At 50.0% G+C, this 13300-nt stretch overlaps 1 protein-coding gene across 1 annotated transcript in view; it reads left to right on the top strand.

Annotated features, from left to right (window-relative positions):
• Nucleotides 1-494: 494 nt before the first annotated feature.
• Nucleotides 495-13300, top strand: part of PTPRJ (protein tyrosine phosphatase receptor type J) — a 169368-nt gene continuing 156562 nt past the window's right edge. The window contains exon 1 of the mRNA XM_066361552.1: nucleotides 495-996. Within this exon, the coding sequence (XP_066217649.1) occupies nucleotides 556-996 (441 nt within the window). The 5' untranslated portion in view covers nucleotides 495-555. The remainder of the gene's footprint in view (nucleotides 997-13300) is intronic.

Raw genomic sequence — 13300 nt, 5'->3', positions numbered from 1 at the left:
CTGGCCCAGGGACAGGGGCGCGGAGAACACAGCTCACAGTATGATCTCCTACAATGCAGGGGTTCAAGAACTCCAAGCCAACCAATGGGTGAGGTCAACCAGGCCTTTACCCGGTTGCTGTCTAAATGCAGGCCTGGTGGTGACCTCGGCAGCGATTTCGGTCAGCATCTGGTGACCCAAACCACGGGCCACGGAGAGGGACCGAGGCTGGGGCGCCAGTACCGATGAGTGCAGGCTCGCGGCGCGGAGCAGCGGAGCCGCGTCCCGGGTCCCCAGTCCCAGGAATGTGGGAGGGCTGGGCGGAGAGGGCGGCAAGGCGGGGGCGCTTCCTCTGCCCGCGGGAGGGGAGCCACCAGGGCGCGCGCGGGGCGCGTCGCTCCCCTTCCCCGCCACCCGGCCGGCCGGGCGGGGGCGGGGGCTGCCACGGAGGGCGGCGAGGGGCCGCGGGTTCGGCCGCCGCCGGGCCGGCCGAGCGGGAGGAAGCGATGAATATTCAGAGGGGGAGGGGAGTGGAGGGCGGGAGCGCTCGCCGCGGCTCCCTGCAGCCGGAGCCGCATGACGCGCAGAGGAGGCAGCGGGAGCCTCCGGAGCCGCCGGAGCCGCGGGAGCCGGGATCCCGTCGCCGCGCACGAGGGGTGGGCGCCGATTGCTCCGCCCCGCGAAGCTCCTGCGCGCCCAGGGACGAGTCCACTCCGCGACCGCCGCGCCGGGCCCAGCCGTGTGGCCGCCGCCGCTGCCATGTCCCCGGGGAAGCCCGGGGCGGGCGGAGCGGGGACTAGGCGGACCGGCTGGAGGAGGCGGAGGCGGAGGCGGCGGCTGGAGGCGGCAAGCGGGGAGCCACTCGAGCGCACGGCGGGGCCCGACTTGCGCGGCCCGGGCACGTTCCAGGGCGCGCGGGGCATGAAGCCCGCGGCGCGGGAGGCGCGGCCACCGCGGCGCTCGCCCGGGCTGCGCTGGGTGCTGCCGCCGCTGCTGCTGCTGTGTCGCCTGGGCCAGGTGAGCGGCCGGGGCCCGGGCAGGGGACGGAGGGCGGGGCGGGACTGGCATCCCCGGCACCTGCCCGCGCTGCCCGCCTGCGGGGTTCGGTGCGGGGTGGGGGTGGCGAGGGCCCGAGTCCAGGAGACCCCCCTCCTGGAGGGCTCGCGGGAACCCGCCGGCCTCGCAGGCCGGTGACCGAGCCCATTATCCGGCTACCCGGCACCGGAGGTCGAGCGGCCAGCTCCGAGGTGCCCGGAGCCTCCTTGTGGGCGCCCCCACGGGCTCCAGGCCGTCTCTGGCTCGCCCTTCCCGGAGCTGGTCCCGTCTGTCGGCCGGGCTCGCCTGCCCCAGGCGGCCGGAGGGGGCGTGTGTGCTGAGGGCGCCGGTGCGGAGCGGGCCGACCCGGCCTGTAGGGCCCGAGGGGCCGGGCCGAAGGGCAGCGGCGGCGGCCGGGGGCTGGGCAACCCGGGTCACCAGGCGGGGGGCGAAGCGCGGGGCCTTCGGGCCGAGGGCGCTGTTTCTGGGGAAAGTTCCCACCCGGGGGCAAGGGGGCTGCACGCAGACGTCCCTCCCGCGGACGGTCCTCATCCCGGGGAAGCCGCTCGCTTTCCTGGGGGTTTACTTCGTGCTTGGTGGGCGCCGGCTCTCAACCCCGCCGCCCTGTGTTCTCGCTTCGCTTTTTCAGATAATGCTGCGCCCGGCGTTTTGGTGAGCCGGCTTTCTGAAAGCTCCGTTTCCCCTTGGTGGTGCTATTCCCACCGGGGGGAGGCAGGGCAGCTGGGAGACCTCCCCCCTGCACGGAGAACTCGAGGGGGAGAAGTGAAAGAGCCAGGCGCCCAGCCCTGGCCGCAGGCCCCTCAACAGCCTTCTAGGAGCCCGCTTGGGTCTTCAACCCGCAGTGGAATGGGCCCTGTTGTGCATTTTGTTCACGAAAATCTCGCTTGTTTTATGCACACAGCAGCTCTGAGGGGATGGTGTTTGAAACCTGGGAAGTGAATGACTAGGGATGGAACCTGCTTTCAGGGAAAACTTTTCACTCACAAACACAGGATGGTCTGGGAGCAGACACATGAGCCTTGGGGAGCAGCGCAGCCCAGCAGGCAGGCGGAGAAGGGACTCTGGGTGCTAATGTCCCCTCACAGTTGTCCTCGGTGGGCTCTGAACAGGCTCTCCTGAGGGGCCTACGAGGCACTGTGACCTGCAGAGGATACTGGATCAAGTGTCAGAAGGGGCTGCAGGGCCAGGCTGCAAGGCTGGAGGGCTCTCCCGGACTCTGCACTCTCATTTAACAGCATTTGTAGGATGGGTGTACTACCACCTGCCCATCGGTTGTTTGGAGCTTCCCCTGGCCAAGGTCTGAAAGAGCTTTGTAGATGTTGAAGGGAGTCCAGATAGGATTATCATGAAAGTACCCTGAAGTGGCTGTCTTCTCCCTGTTCCTGTAAGGCAGCTGGGGAGAGCAGTTTATGAGATTAAAAAAAAAAAAAAAAAGGGCCTCATAATTGAAGATCTGTTGTGTCCAAAGTTTATACCAAAGAAATCCTTGATCTTCACTTATTTTTAGTTTAATTTGGTACATGTATATTTTATTATATTACATTATTAGTTTTTCTGCTTTAGTTGTGATGGTTGTTACCTATGCTTTGAATCAGTGAAAAATTTCTTGGGTAAGTTTATTTCTTGTCCTTCCTTGTATTTCAGTAGCATGTTGCCTGCCACTCCACACTTGTGTCTCCGATTCCTAGATTTCCTTCGGTTTGGGTTTGTTCTGTAGAAACTCAAAAGTTTATTTATTTTCTATGTCTAGTTTTTGGATACGTTATAAAATAGGAAATGTAAAAGGCTCTCTGAAAAAGCATCTTCAAGGTCCACATTTGGCAGTTCATATTGATATTGGATGTTTCAGGGAATCAGTGCATCCTTGAGCTGGACCAGACTTTCAGGGTAGCTCAGACCCCTCATTTCTTTTATTTATTTATGATTTTATTTATTTATTTTAGAGAGGAGAGAGAGAGAGAGAGAGAGAGAAAGAGAGAGAGAGAGAGAAGAGGGAGCAGGAAGCATCAACTCATAGTAGTTGCTTCATCTGTGTGCCTTGACCGGGCAAGCTTGAGGTTTCAAACCAGTGACCTCAGCACTCCAGGTCGACACTTTATCCACTGCGCCACCGCAGGTCAGGGCCCTCATTTCATTTAGATGAGGGTGTGGAGGCCCAGAAAAGGCAGTGATCAGACTGAGGTCACCTGGCAAGACCGGAGAGTCGCTGAGATTGTAACCCGTGTTGCTGACCTGCGCCTCCTATTGTCAGCATGCTGTGTGTGTGTGTGTATGTGTATGCATGTGCCATATTTTCCCTTTGCTTTTAACTTATAGGCACTGCCCTACCTCACTGAATGTATTCCTGAAACTGTGGGTGTAGACTGAGTTTTTCAACATCAAATCATATTTGAAATTGGAAGTCATATTTGAGACTTCTGAAGCTTGTGTGTTTAGGAAATGGGGGGTGAAGATACCTGACTACCCCAACACTGGATTGGTTTTGTGTGGAGTGGATAGTGTGTGTTCTAAAATGGAATCAACTGTAGCAGGTTAAGAAAATGGCCATGTCTTGGAAAAGACGCAGATCTCTTGGGGAGTGAATGAGGACGGGTGTGGAAGCTGGAAGGCTGAGATGCTGGGGAACTCAGTGCTTAGTAGGGCTGGAAAAGCAATTTTTGACCCTGGCATCTCATTCTCTCCAAGACAGGAAGGATGGTCAGGGATGATTCCGGCATGAGGACTTTGCTGGTTGCAGTGTCTGACTCCACCCATTCTCACAGCCTTTTTGCACACTAATTTTGGTTTATGTGTATGTTTTAGGCAGTGTGACAAAGCGATTTTTCCCCCTTGCCTCCTTCTCTTGAGAAATGGAGTCCTGACAGATTCTTTAGGAAATCAGCTCAATAGTGGGTTGCTTTACAAAGAAAAAAGCTGGTGTCTGGTGGCTGTTTGGTTGGTCGTACAGTGTAGTGGGTTTGCTTTTTTTCTGCTTTCTTATTTACTGGGGAATAATAACTGTTTTGTGTTTGTTATCTATTATAGCTAATTCTTGAGCTTGCTTACCTACCTGCTTCAGCCAGAGTATGAAAAATATTTTGACTCCTCTTTATGCTGTTTGCTAAATTCTCATATGGGTGACTTTAAATATTTTTATTTTGCTTCAGAACAACAGCGGAAAAACCAAATGGTTATGTTTTGTTTGCAGACAGTTTAAGAAAACAGAGCAAATTGGTTTATGGTTAGACTGTGACTTTGAGCTGCCTTCAAGTTCAGCCCCATGATAAAGATAACCACGGAATACCCAAGCTTTCCAAAGCAGGGAGAATGAATCCTGGCTCCCGAGTGAGCAATTTTGGTCAGCAAAGAGGTTATTTAGCTCCTAAAAGTAATTTTTGCTTGGGGTTGAGGCGGAGGCAGAGTTGCTGAGTGACTGTAGGCCTGGGTTTAGCCAGCACACCATCGGCAATTACTTAGTTCATTCACTGCTGGGCCAAGGGAATTATTTTGAGTGTAGTTGTAAGAGGCAATTTTCTGTGCATTTCCCTTCTAACATAATGCTGTTGGTAACATTGTAATTAATAGGTAACATTACACATGGCAGGCTAAGGGTTTTAATGCATTACTTCATTTGATCATTTCAAAAACAGGAAGAGGTGGGTGCTGTCATGTTCCCATTTTATCTGAGAGAAAACTGAGGTTCAGAAGTTACCAAAGATTCTTAAGTAGTAACTGGCAGAGCCAGGCAGGATGTCTCCTTGGCCCCAGGTTACTGTCCTGTGCTGTGAGAAGTCGTGCTTAAGAGGCCTTCAGTGAACAACTAAGCGATGCGACTTTCGTGGCAATGGGCAGGCTTGTGGGGCCTGAACTCTGATGGGGCTGGGGTTCATTTTGGGTTCTCTGCATCCTAAACCCTGCAACACCTGCTCCATTTGTAACAGGGACAATCCAGGGACCCTCTTTCTTGTTCATGATTTCTTTGGGAGCCTGAGTTTACGAGGCAGGCCTGTTAGTGGAGACAGAATGGGGTCTGAAGTGGGAAGACCTGGGTTCAAGTTTGCACTCGGCTTCTTGAGTAGCTGTGCACTTGGGCAAGTCGCTTACCCTCTCTGTGCCTCTTCATTTCCTTGTCTGGGAAATGGGACTAACACTTCCTTCTCCACTGGGTGTTTGAGCAGATCCAATAAGATAGAAGAGGAACTGCTCTATAAAATCTAAGGCACAACTCAATGGCTGGTTGTGGCTGCTGCTGTCATCTGGGGAGAAGTGGGCTTTAGATTTGGTAGCTCGTGTCAGAAGTACCCATCGCCCGTTTTCTGCGGAGTCTTTCCTGGGGCGCATGCAAGATGAACTGAGCTCAGTCCCAAAGTACTTTCTTAAAAAGAAATGTTAATTAAGAATTATTTATTTTTGGAGGGTGTTAGTGAAAAAAGAAATTGTAAGTTGCATTTTAAGCCTGTGATTTTGTAGGTAGAGTGAGGCTATCTGTAGCAGCGCGGTAAATACGTTTACTTGAGTAAGAAGGTGACTTATAGAGAAGTATTGTTAAATAATTCTGTAAGGTTGTTGTGGTTCAGGCAGACTTGTACAGATGATACCTTGCTGAAGTTTGGGAAATAACAGGCCCCACGTGGAGGCCACTGCACAGAGCAGCTCGCCCTCAGGACTCTTAGGCCGTGGGGGTGAGACATTGCTCCTGTCATCTGAGCTACCCGACCACAGTTGTGATACAGGCTGTGCATGTGGAGGTCCTTGTCCTGCCGAGAGATGGCTGGCACAGGATTTTCTAGAGAACCAGAGGGCCAGAGAGTCTGTGTGGCGATCCCTGGGGCGGTGGCCACCTCAGGCCAGGGACGTTCGTAGCAATTTTTGTCCCCATCTCCTGTGGCTGGCTTTCTAGTGGCGTTTCTGGTGACCCCTCAGGGACGGGAGCTGTAGGAAATCTGCTATTACTTCCTTATTAGTGAAGCTGCAGCCTTCCCATTGTCTCAGAGTTTCCATGGCATGTAATGCCTGGGTGAGGGCTGGTGGTGAGATAGCAGATGGGGGGCATTCTGAAAGCAAAGTAGTGTCAGCTCCCACAGAAGGTCTAATTTTAAACATGCAAATAATTCTCAGTTCCACTTTTCCTTCTTCCTGTTCGAGGGAAGCGGTACCAGGCTGCCACTGCTGAGGCTTGAGCAGTGTCGTTGTTATGCCACAGACCAGCTCCTTCGGCAGGGCAGGAATGGGGTGGTGCTTTTCTGGGTGCCTGTGCCGGGTCCATTGTTATCTCATGGCTTCTGAGTGAGTGCGTGTGTGAAAATGAAAACTCAGCACCAGTCGAGTCTATAAGGTGGTGTGATTCTTACTCCTTCTGGGGAGAGGAAGGTATGAAACCCTTACAGAGTCTGTAAAAGGGAAGAATCCCCTCCCCCACCAAGGAACATTTTTGTAACTTTGCATCCAATTTCAGAGCTTTCACAGAAGCTTTAAAATAGCCCCTGAAGTCCAGGTTAAAAAGCCCTGCCATCTGAAACTGTGTAACTTAGAAAAGGATCATTCTCTTTAATTAACGATAATACCGGAAGGGATCCTTGCCTTTCCTTCTAGGGGAAAAAAAATGTGTCGATGTAATGTAGACAAGTATGTATATTAAGCTTTCTAAAAATATATATACATTTATTGTACTTAGACTTAATTTACCTAGTTAACTTGGAGATGATTTCATATTTGAACCAATAGCTTTAACTCATCTAAAAACTAATTATTGCCTCTATTATATTAGTTGACTTTTGTTTTTCAGAGGGAGAGAGAAAGGGGGAAAGTTACGTTTTCCTTTCATTTTGGGCCATTTGCATTTCTTCCCCCTTTTTGTTTTCTGTTCACTCTTCGTCACTTAAAAAAAAAAAGAATGCCTTTTGTTACTGATTTGCACAAGCTCTTGGGGATTAAGGAAGTTAGTGTTTTGGCTCCATTTGTGTGGCTTAGATGTATATTTCCAGCTATTTTAGAGTTAGCCCTTGATCCAAAGTAAGACCCCTGGATGGTGAAGCAAGTCTAGAATTTGGAGCCAAGCTGCTTGTTTGGAATCTTGGCTGAATCCCCTAACTTGCTGTGTGATCTTGGACAGCTATCTTAATCTTTCTGATCCTTGCTGTTTACATCTCTAAACTGCTAATAAAAAAAATAATGACAGTAATAATTTCTCTCACATAGAGTAGTTAGATAGGTTAAGTGAGATCACATTATGTTCAAGTTCCTTGTAAATGGGTATAGAAATAGAAGAGCAACTTAACAAAATATTTAATTTACTCAACAGTTACATTTAAAGTTGGGCAAAAGGCCATACTTATGAGTTGTTAAAATTGTGCTACAAAATCTTTTTTTTAATTCATTTTAGAGAGGAGAGAGAAAGGGAGAGAAAGAGACAGAGAGGGAGAGAGAGAGGATAGAGAGAGAGAGAGAAGGTGGGGAGGAGCTGGAAGCATCAACTCCCATATGTGCCTTGACCAGGCAAGCCCAGGGTTTCGAACCGGCGACCTCAGCATTTCCAGGTCGACGCTTTAGCCACTGTGTCACCACAGGTCAGGCTGCAAAATCTTTTAAATTGGATTTAAGAGATTAAATCTATAGTGGATTGTGTACATACATACATATATATGTATTAAAATATATATTGCGGGGCAGTGTAGGCTTTCCAATAGCTCGATTTAAGTTATATTTTTCTTTTGAAAAGTGTATATAATTGAGTTAATACATGACCACGAGGTGTGAGTGAGGAGTGGCCATTGTGGTTTTAGCCTCAAAGGAGCGCAGGGATGCTAATCATGTCCTGTAAAAAAAAAAATCAGACGAAACACAGGGTCCTTCTGGCATTGGTTTAAGCACTTTTCTCTATCTTGTGACCTGGCCAGCTTGGCTGTGGCCACCTCCTGTCTCTGGGTACATTTTGTTTAGGGCTAAGAGGAGTATTTATGGCAACATCTGAAAGTTGAAAGACATAATCCTTGGCTGTAATTGCGGGAGATGGAAGGGAGGTGGGAGACCCAGGGAGTCTGTGCAGACTCTGCCACCTGTTTCCATGGCAGCAAGGTGATCCTGCATTTCCTGCTGCCGGCTGAGAGGCCACCGCATTTTCCTGTCCTTGTGTCATGGGGGTTCTCTTGCCTTACTGAGAGTGGACCACGCTGGTGGACCTGTCCCAGGGCCTGGAGATGGAGACCTATGTGGTGGGTGTGGGTACAGAGGGACAGCCCAGCCCAGTGCTGAGTGGACCAGTGTCGGAGACAGACCAGATTCCTCCACTTGCTAGCTCTTCCAATGCTTGGAGCCTCGTTTGTTCTCATCTGGAAAATAGGGACAACAAGAATACCTACCTCATAAGGTGGAAGAGGAAATCAATCTGCGTAACAAGATCTTACCATGAGACAAACCTTCCAAAGATGATGGCTGTTGTTTCATTATCTTATTTTGCTTGGACACTGGCATAATTTACTACTGCAGCTTGACTTGGGGTGGTGAACGTATGGTGCCATGTACAGATGATGTAATGGAATGTTACCCCGAAACCTATGGAATTTTATTTATCAATGTCACCCCAATAAATTTAGTTTAAAATTACAAAAAAATTTATTTTTACTTTATAGTTTACAGGCCCTTCGACATATATGAGCTCATTCCATCCTCACAGCCTTCCTTTAAGAGTCATTGTTATTCCCCCGAAGGTGTGGCTCAGACCGGCCCTAAGTGCCTTGTCCAATTTAGGTGTCGTCTGTCCTTTGCACAATAATAATGTACTGTCGTGGTGTACATTATTGAACACTACTCCAGTGTCACTTTGCTTACAAGAGGCAAATTGGGCAGTTGAGTCTGCTAGTTTGGTTCATACCTAGTCATTAGGTTGAACCATATGAAATTACTGTTTTTGGTACTTTGACTATTGTGTATAGTTCCACCTAATATGTTCCAGAAAATGTGCTTTTTAAAGTACATTTAAACAAACCAAATCATAGATTTGCATGCTGTAAAGCAGTGTATTTAAAACTGTGGGTCGTAAAAATCAATTTAGTGAGTTATGACCAGTATTAAGAGAAAGAATAGAAAATAGCAGTGTTTACTATATAAGTGGGGAGGATAAGTAAGTATACATATGTGTGTGTGTACATGTGTGTGTGTGTGTGTGTGTGTGTGTTTGTGTGTGTGTATGTGTATACTGAATTTCATAGAAAATGAATTTGTCATCATGGGTTCAGTCATTGCCTAAAAAAACCCTAGAAGCCACTATTTATAGGGAAAGGAGTGATGGAGGGTGCAGGGTGGAGGGGGGTGGAGAGCAATGTCCAGTCCCAATTATGCATCGTCACCGCCCCCGTGTATAGTGGCTGGCACAGGAAGAACCAATTTCTGTAGAGATCCCGTTGGAAGGCAGTGGTGGACTGGAAGCCGAGGAGGCCTGCCCTTACATAGCTGCCTTTCTGGAAACTTCAGAAGGCCTGCCCCAGCAGGACAAACCATTGGCCATGCTCTGTGTTCTTTGGTGAATGTATTGGGTAGAGAGCCAACATGTACTGTCTGCTGTGTTGTGTACTCTGGATGAGAATTCAGGACCACCTGAGGCGAGCTGGGGCTCCGAGGGGCCACTGCCCTCTGGTGAGACGTGGGGACTCAGACTGACAGCCAGACTGACTTCAGGGCCCGCTGCCCTCACTCGTCACACTGGTCTGCACAGGACTCACCTGACCCCCTGTCTGGGGGCTGTTAGCCCAGTTGGCTGGAGATTGATTCTATTCCTTTTTCAGTTCAGGCCTTTTTTTTTTTAAATATAAAAAATTAAAAAAATAAATAAACGAGGAAAGCAAAATTAACTGTTATCTCTATTTCCCCCAAAGTTAACCCCTGGCGCCATTTTGATGGGTGACCTTTGTCCTTTTTTATTAATTGATTGATTTTTTTAGAGAGACAGAGCAAGGGAGAGAGAGAGAGAGAGAGAAGCATTCATTTGCTGTTCCGCAGAGCTGTGCATTCACACTGGTTGTTTCCCGTATGTGCCTTGACTGGGGATTGAACCCACAACTTTGGTGTTCTGGGATGACACTCTGAGCTAACTGGCCAGGGTCATCTTTGTCTTTTTTTTTATTTTTTATTTTTCTGAAGCTGGAAACGGGGAGGCAGTCAGACAGACTCCCGCATGTGCCCGACCGGGATCCACCCGGCACACCCACCAGGGGGCGATGCTCTGCCCATCCGGGGCGTCACTCTGTCGCGACCAGAGCCACTCTAGCGCCTGGGGCAGAGGCCAAGGAGCCATCCCCAGCGCCCGGGCCATCTTTTGCTCCAATGGAGCCTCGGCTGCGGGAGGGGAAGAGAGAGATAGAGATGAAGGAGAGGGGGAGGGATGGAGAAGCAGATGGGCGCTTCTCCTGTGTGCCCTGGCCGGGAATTGAACCGGGGACTTCTGCACGCCAGACTGACGCTCTACCACTGAGCCAACAGGCCAGGGCCTATAACTTACATTTGTATCTAAAGTAAGTAATTGTGGAACGTGCATCCCTAGGGACAGCACTGGAGGCCACAGTGTTAACCTGAGGCTTCTTCCTGTGTTGTCACCATTACTCAGTGGAAAGTCTTTTTTTTTTTTTTTTAATTTCTAATCTGGATCTGGAAACAGGGAGAGACAGTCAGACTCCCGCATGCGCCCGACCGGGATCCACCCGGCACGCCCACCAGGGGTGACGCTCTGCCCACCAGGGGTCAATGCTCTGCCCATCCTGGGCGTCGCCATGTTGCGACCAGAGCCACTCTAGCGCCTGAGGCAGAGGCCACAGAGCCATCCCCAGCGCCCGGGCCATCTTTGCTCCAATGGAGCCTTGGCTGCGGGAGGGGAAGAGAGAGACAGAGAGGAAAGCGCGGCGGAGGGGTGGAGAAGCAAATGGGCGCTTCTCCTGTGTGCCCTGGCCGGGAATCGAACCCGGGTCCTCCGCACGCTAGGCCGACGCTCTACCGCTGAGCCAACTGGCCAGGGCGGAAAGTCTTTTGAAAGAAATTTTTACAATACAAACAAATATGGGGATATTATAGATTAGATACCAAATTTGCATCCAGAATTTTTCAGCAAATATAGGAGAGGAAAAAAAATGTCTACCCTGCAGACCCCCTGGGGGTGAGTTTTTTCCCCTCTCTTTGTTTTTCTCAGGGGCAGTTTTCTCAGGGGCAATGTTGCAAACATTCCTCTTGCCTGTGAATATTCTTCTCTTCCACAACTTTTAGCTCTTGGGTCTTGTTGCATTGTGTGTGGGGAGCACCTTACGTGGCCCCTTACCGTGTCTCCTCCATCCTGTCCTTAGTCTGCTAGTTTGTTTCTGAAAGTTTTGTTACGATGAACACTAAGAAGATGACTTTGTGATTAAGTCTCTGAACACGGATCTGATGATTGTCTTTAGTGTTAATGGAGACAAAAACAATAAAGAGCAACTACCACAGGTTGGATATTTATAGGCACTTTTGTACTTATAAATTCATGTAATCCTGTGAGGTAGGTGCAGGGAAGGAAACTGAGGCCCAGGGGAGCTATAATCTGGTTCATGGCCACACACTGTGCTAGAACCTTACCCAGCTAGCTGTGGGCTTCTTTGGGGGCACAGGAAGCTTGGATGGATTGCCTATGTGGGCCAGGTTGTGTGCGAGTCTCCCTGGAGGACAGCTGGACTTGAGAGCTATTCTCACAGGTGAGTCACCTTCCTGTGGGATGGGTGACGCGCTGACACTTGCTGCTCAGAGCCACGACCTGGGGGAAAGTCAGTGCTTCCTAAAGCGAGGGAAGACGAGAGTGTCTTCGCTACCAATTTTAGAACCTGGAGCCGTAAGTGGTAAAAGCTGTCTGAAACTTTTGGGCTTTGGCCCCGAGTGAATGAATGACATCATTGCATCTTGTTAGGGTCTTGGCCTTCCAGTTGTGAATTTGTGAATGAATTCGGATCTCACAGAGTTTGAAGTTGCGCACGGATGACACGAGTTCAGGGTATCTTGTTAGAAGGAGCCGCATAGGGAAGGGCGTGGGTTTGGTGTCAGCAGAAGCTTGGATCCGAGGTCACGTTCTGCTCCTACAGCCACTTGACCCTGCATCTGCCCAGGGACTGAACCACCTGGGAACCTGTCACGTCATCTGGAAAATAGCTAGGAATTGCCAGGCCACAGTTAATACGGTTAAGCGAGGGGAGATGTGTCTAGATTGTGGCACTTAGTAGATGAGCTCTTCACTGTTTGCTCCCAACTCTCCCCTCTTTATTACCATACCTCCAGACATCGGGGCTGCGGTAGCCGTGTGCCCAGGATTGGAGGAGACCTGCTCTGAAGGAGTCCACGCGACTTCTGCCAGCCTGACACCCAGGTGCATTGTTGTCTAAAGTGACCACCAAATCCTACGGTGTGAAGAGAAATTGTAGGGGATATAGGGGTGAGTGCTCTTACATAAGGATATTGATGTTGTCCTATATTCACTTTGAATCGTAACTATCTCTAAAAGAGAATAATGCTAATTAAACTAGAACAGGAGCTCTCAAGAGAGATCACGTTGCCCAAGCCGGCCTTTTCTGGAGGAGAATTAATATTCCTGCTTGCCTGTTCTCTCTGCTGCAAGGCTGTCCCCTGTCCCCATCTATCAAGTTGTTACTTCAGGCCGGAATTACTCAACAAGGACTAACCCCGAGTTTCAGATCTAGCGCTGTCCAGCCTCTCTCGACTCTTTTACGTTGTTGTACCGACCCTGCTATGGAGAGCGTGGCCTCCTCACCAAATGCCCATGGCCTGACCTCATGCCTGTTCCTATTCCTCGAGCTCATCTCGTCCTGCAAGCCAGGATGCCACCAAGCCTGGTTGCCGCCTTTCCCCTTAGTCTCTGACCCTACATTCTCATTATACTTTAGACTTGGGGTGAAGTTATTTTCATAGCCCAGACCTGGGCTTCTCTAAAATCAACAATAACCTCCAATTTTACTTTGCTGTGTCTGGCTCCTGCAAGTCAATCACGATGACAGTGGAGTTCAGATGGCAAAAAGTTGCCTACGTTGGCCGTCTCGTTCTGGGCTTATTCATGGGACTGAGAGATACTTGAATGCAGGGGCTAAAAGCGCGGACCCTGGAGCCGAGATGCCTGGATGGGAATTCCTTGTATTACCTTGACCATGTTGTTAAACCTCTCTGCCTCAGTTTTCTCATCTGTAAGGTCTAGTGATAATGGGGTTGTTATAGGATCAGTATGCATTGCGAAGAATTATTCCATGCACATTAAACACCAGCAACAATAAAA

The sequence above is a fragment of the Saccopteryx leptura genome, chromosome 1 (assembly GCF_036850995.1).
Source record: "Saccopteryx leptura isolate mSacLep1 chromosome 1, mSacLep1_pri_phased_curated, whole genome shotgun sequence".
Taxonomy (NCBI): Eukaryota; Metazoa; Chordata; class Mammalia; order Chiroptera; family Emballonuridae; genus Saccopteryx; species Saccopteryx leptura.
This window is presented reverse-complemented; position numbering and strand designations above follow the sequence as displayed.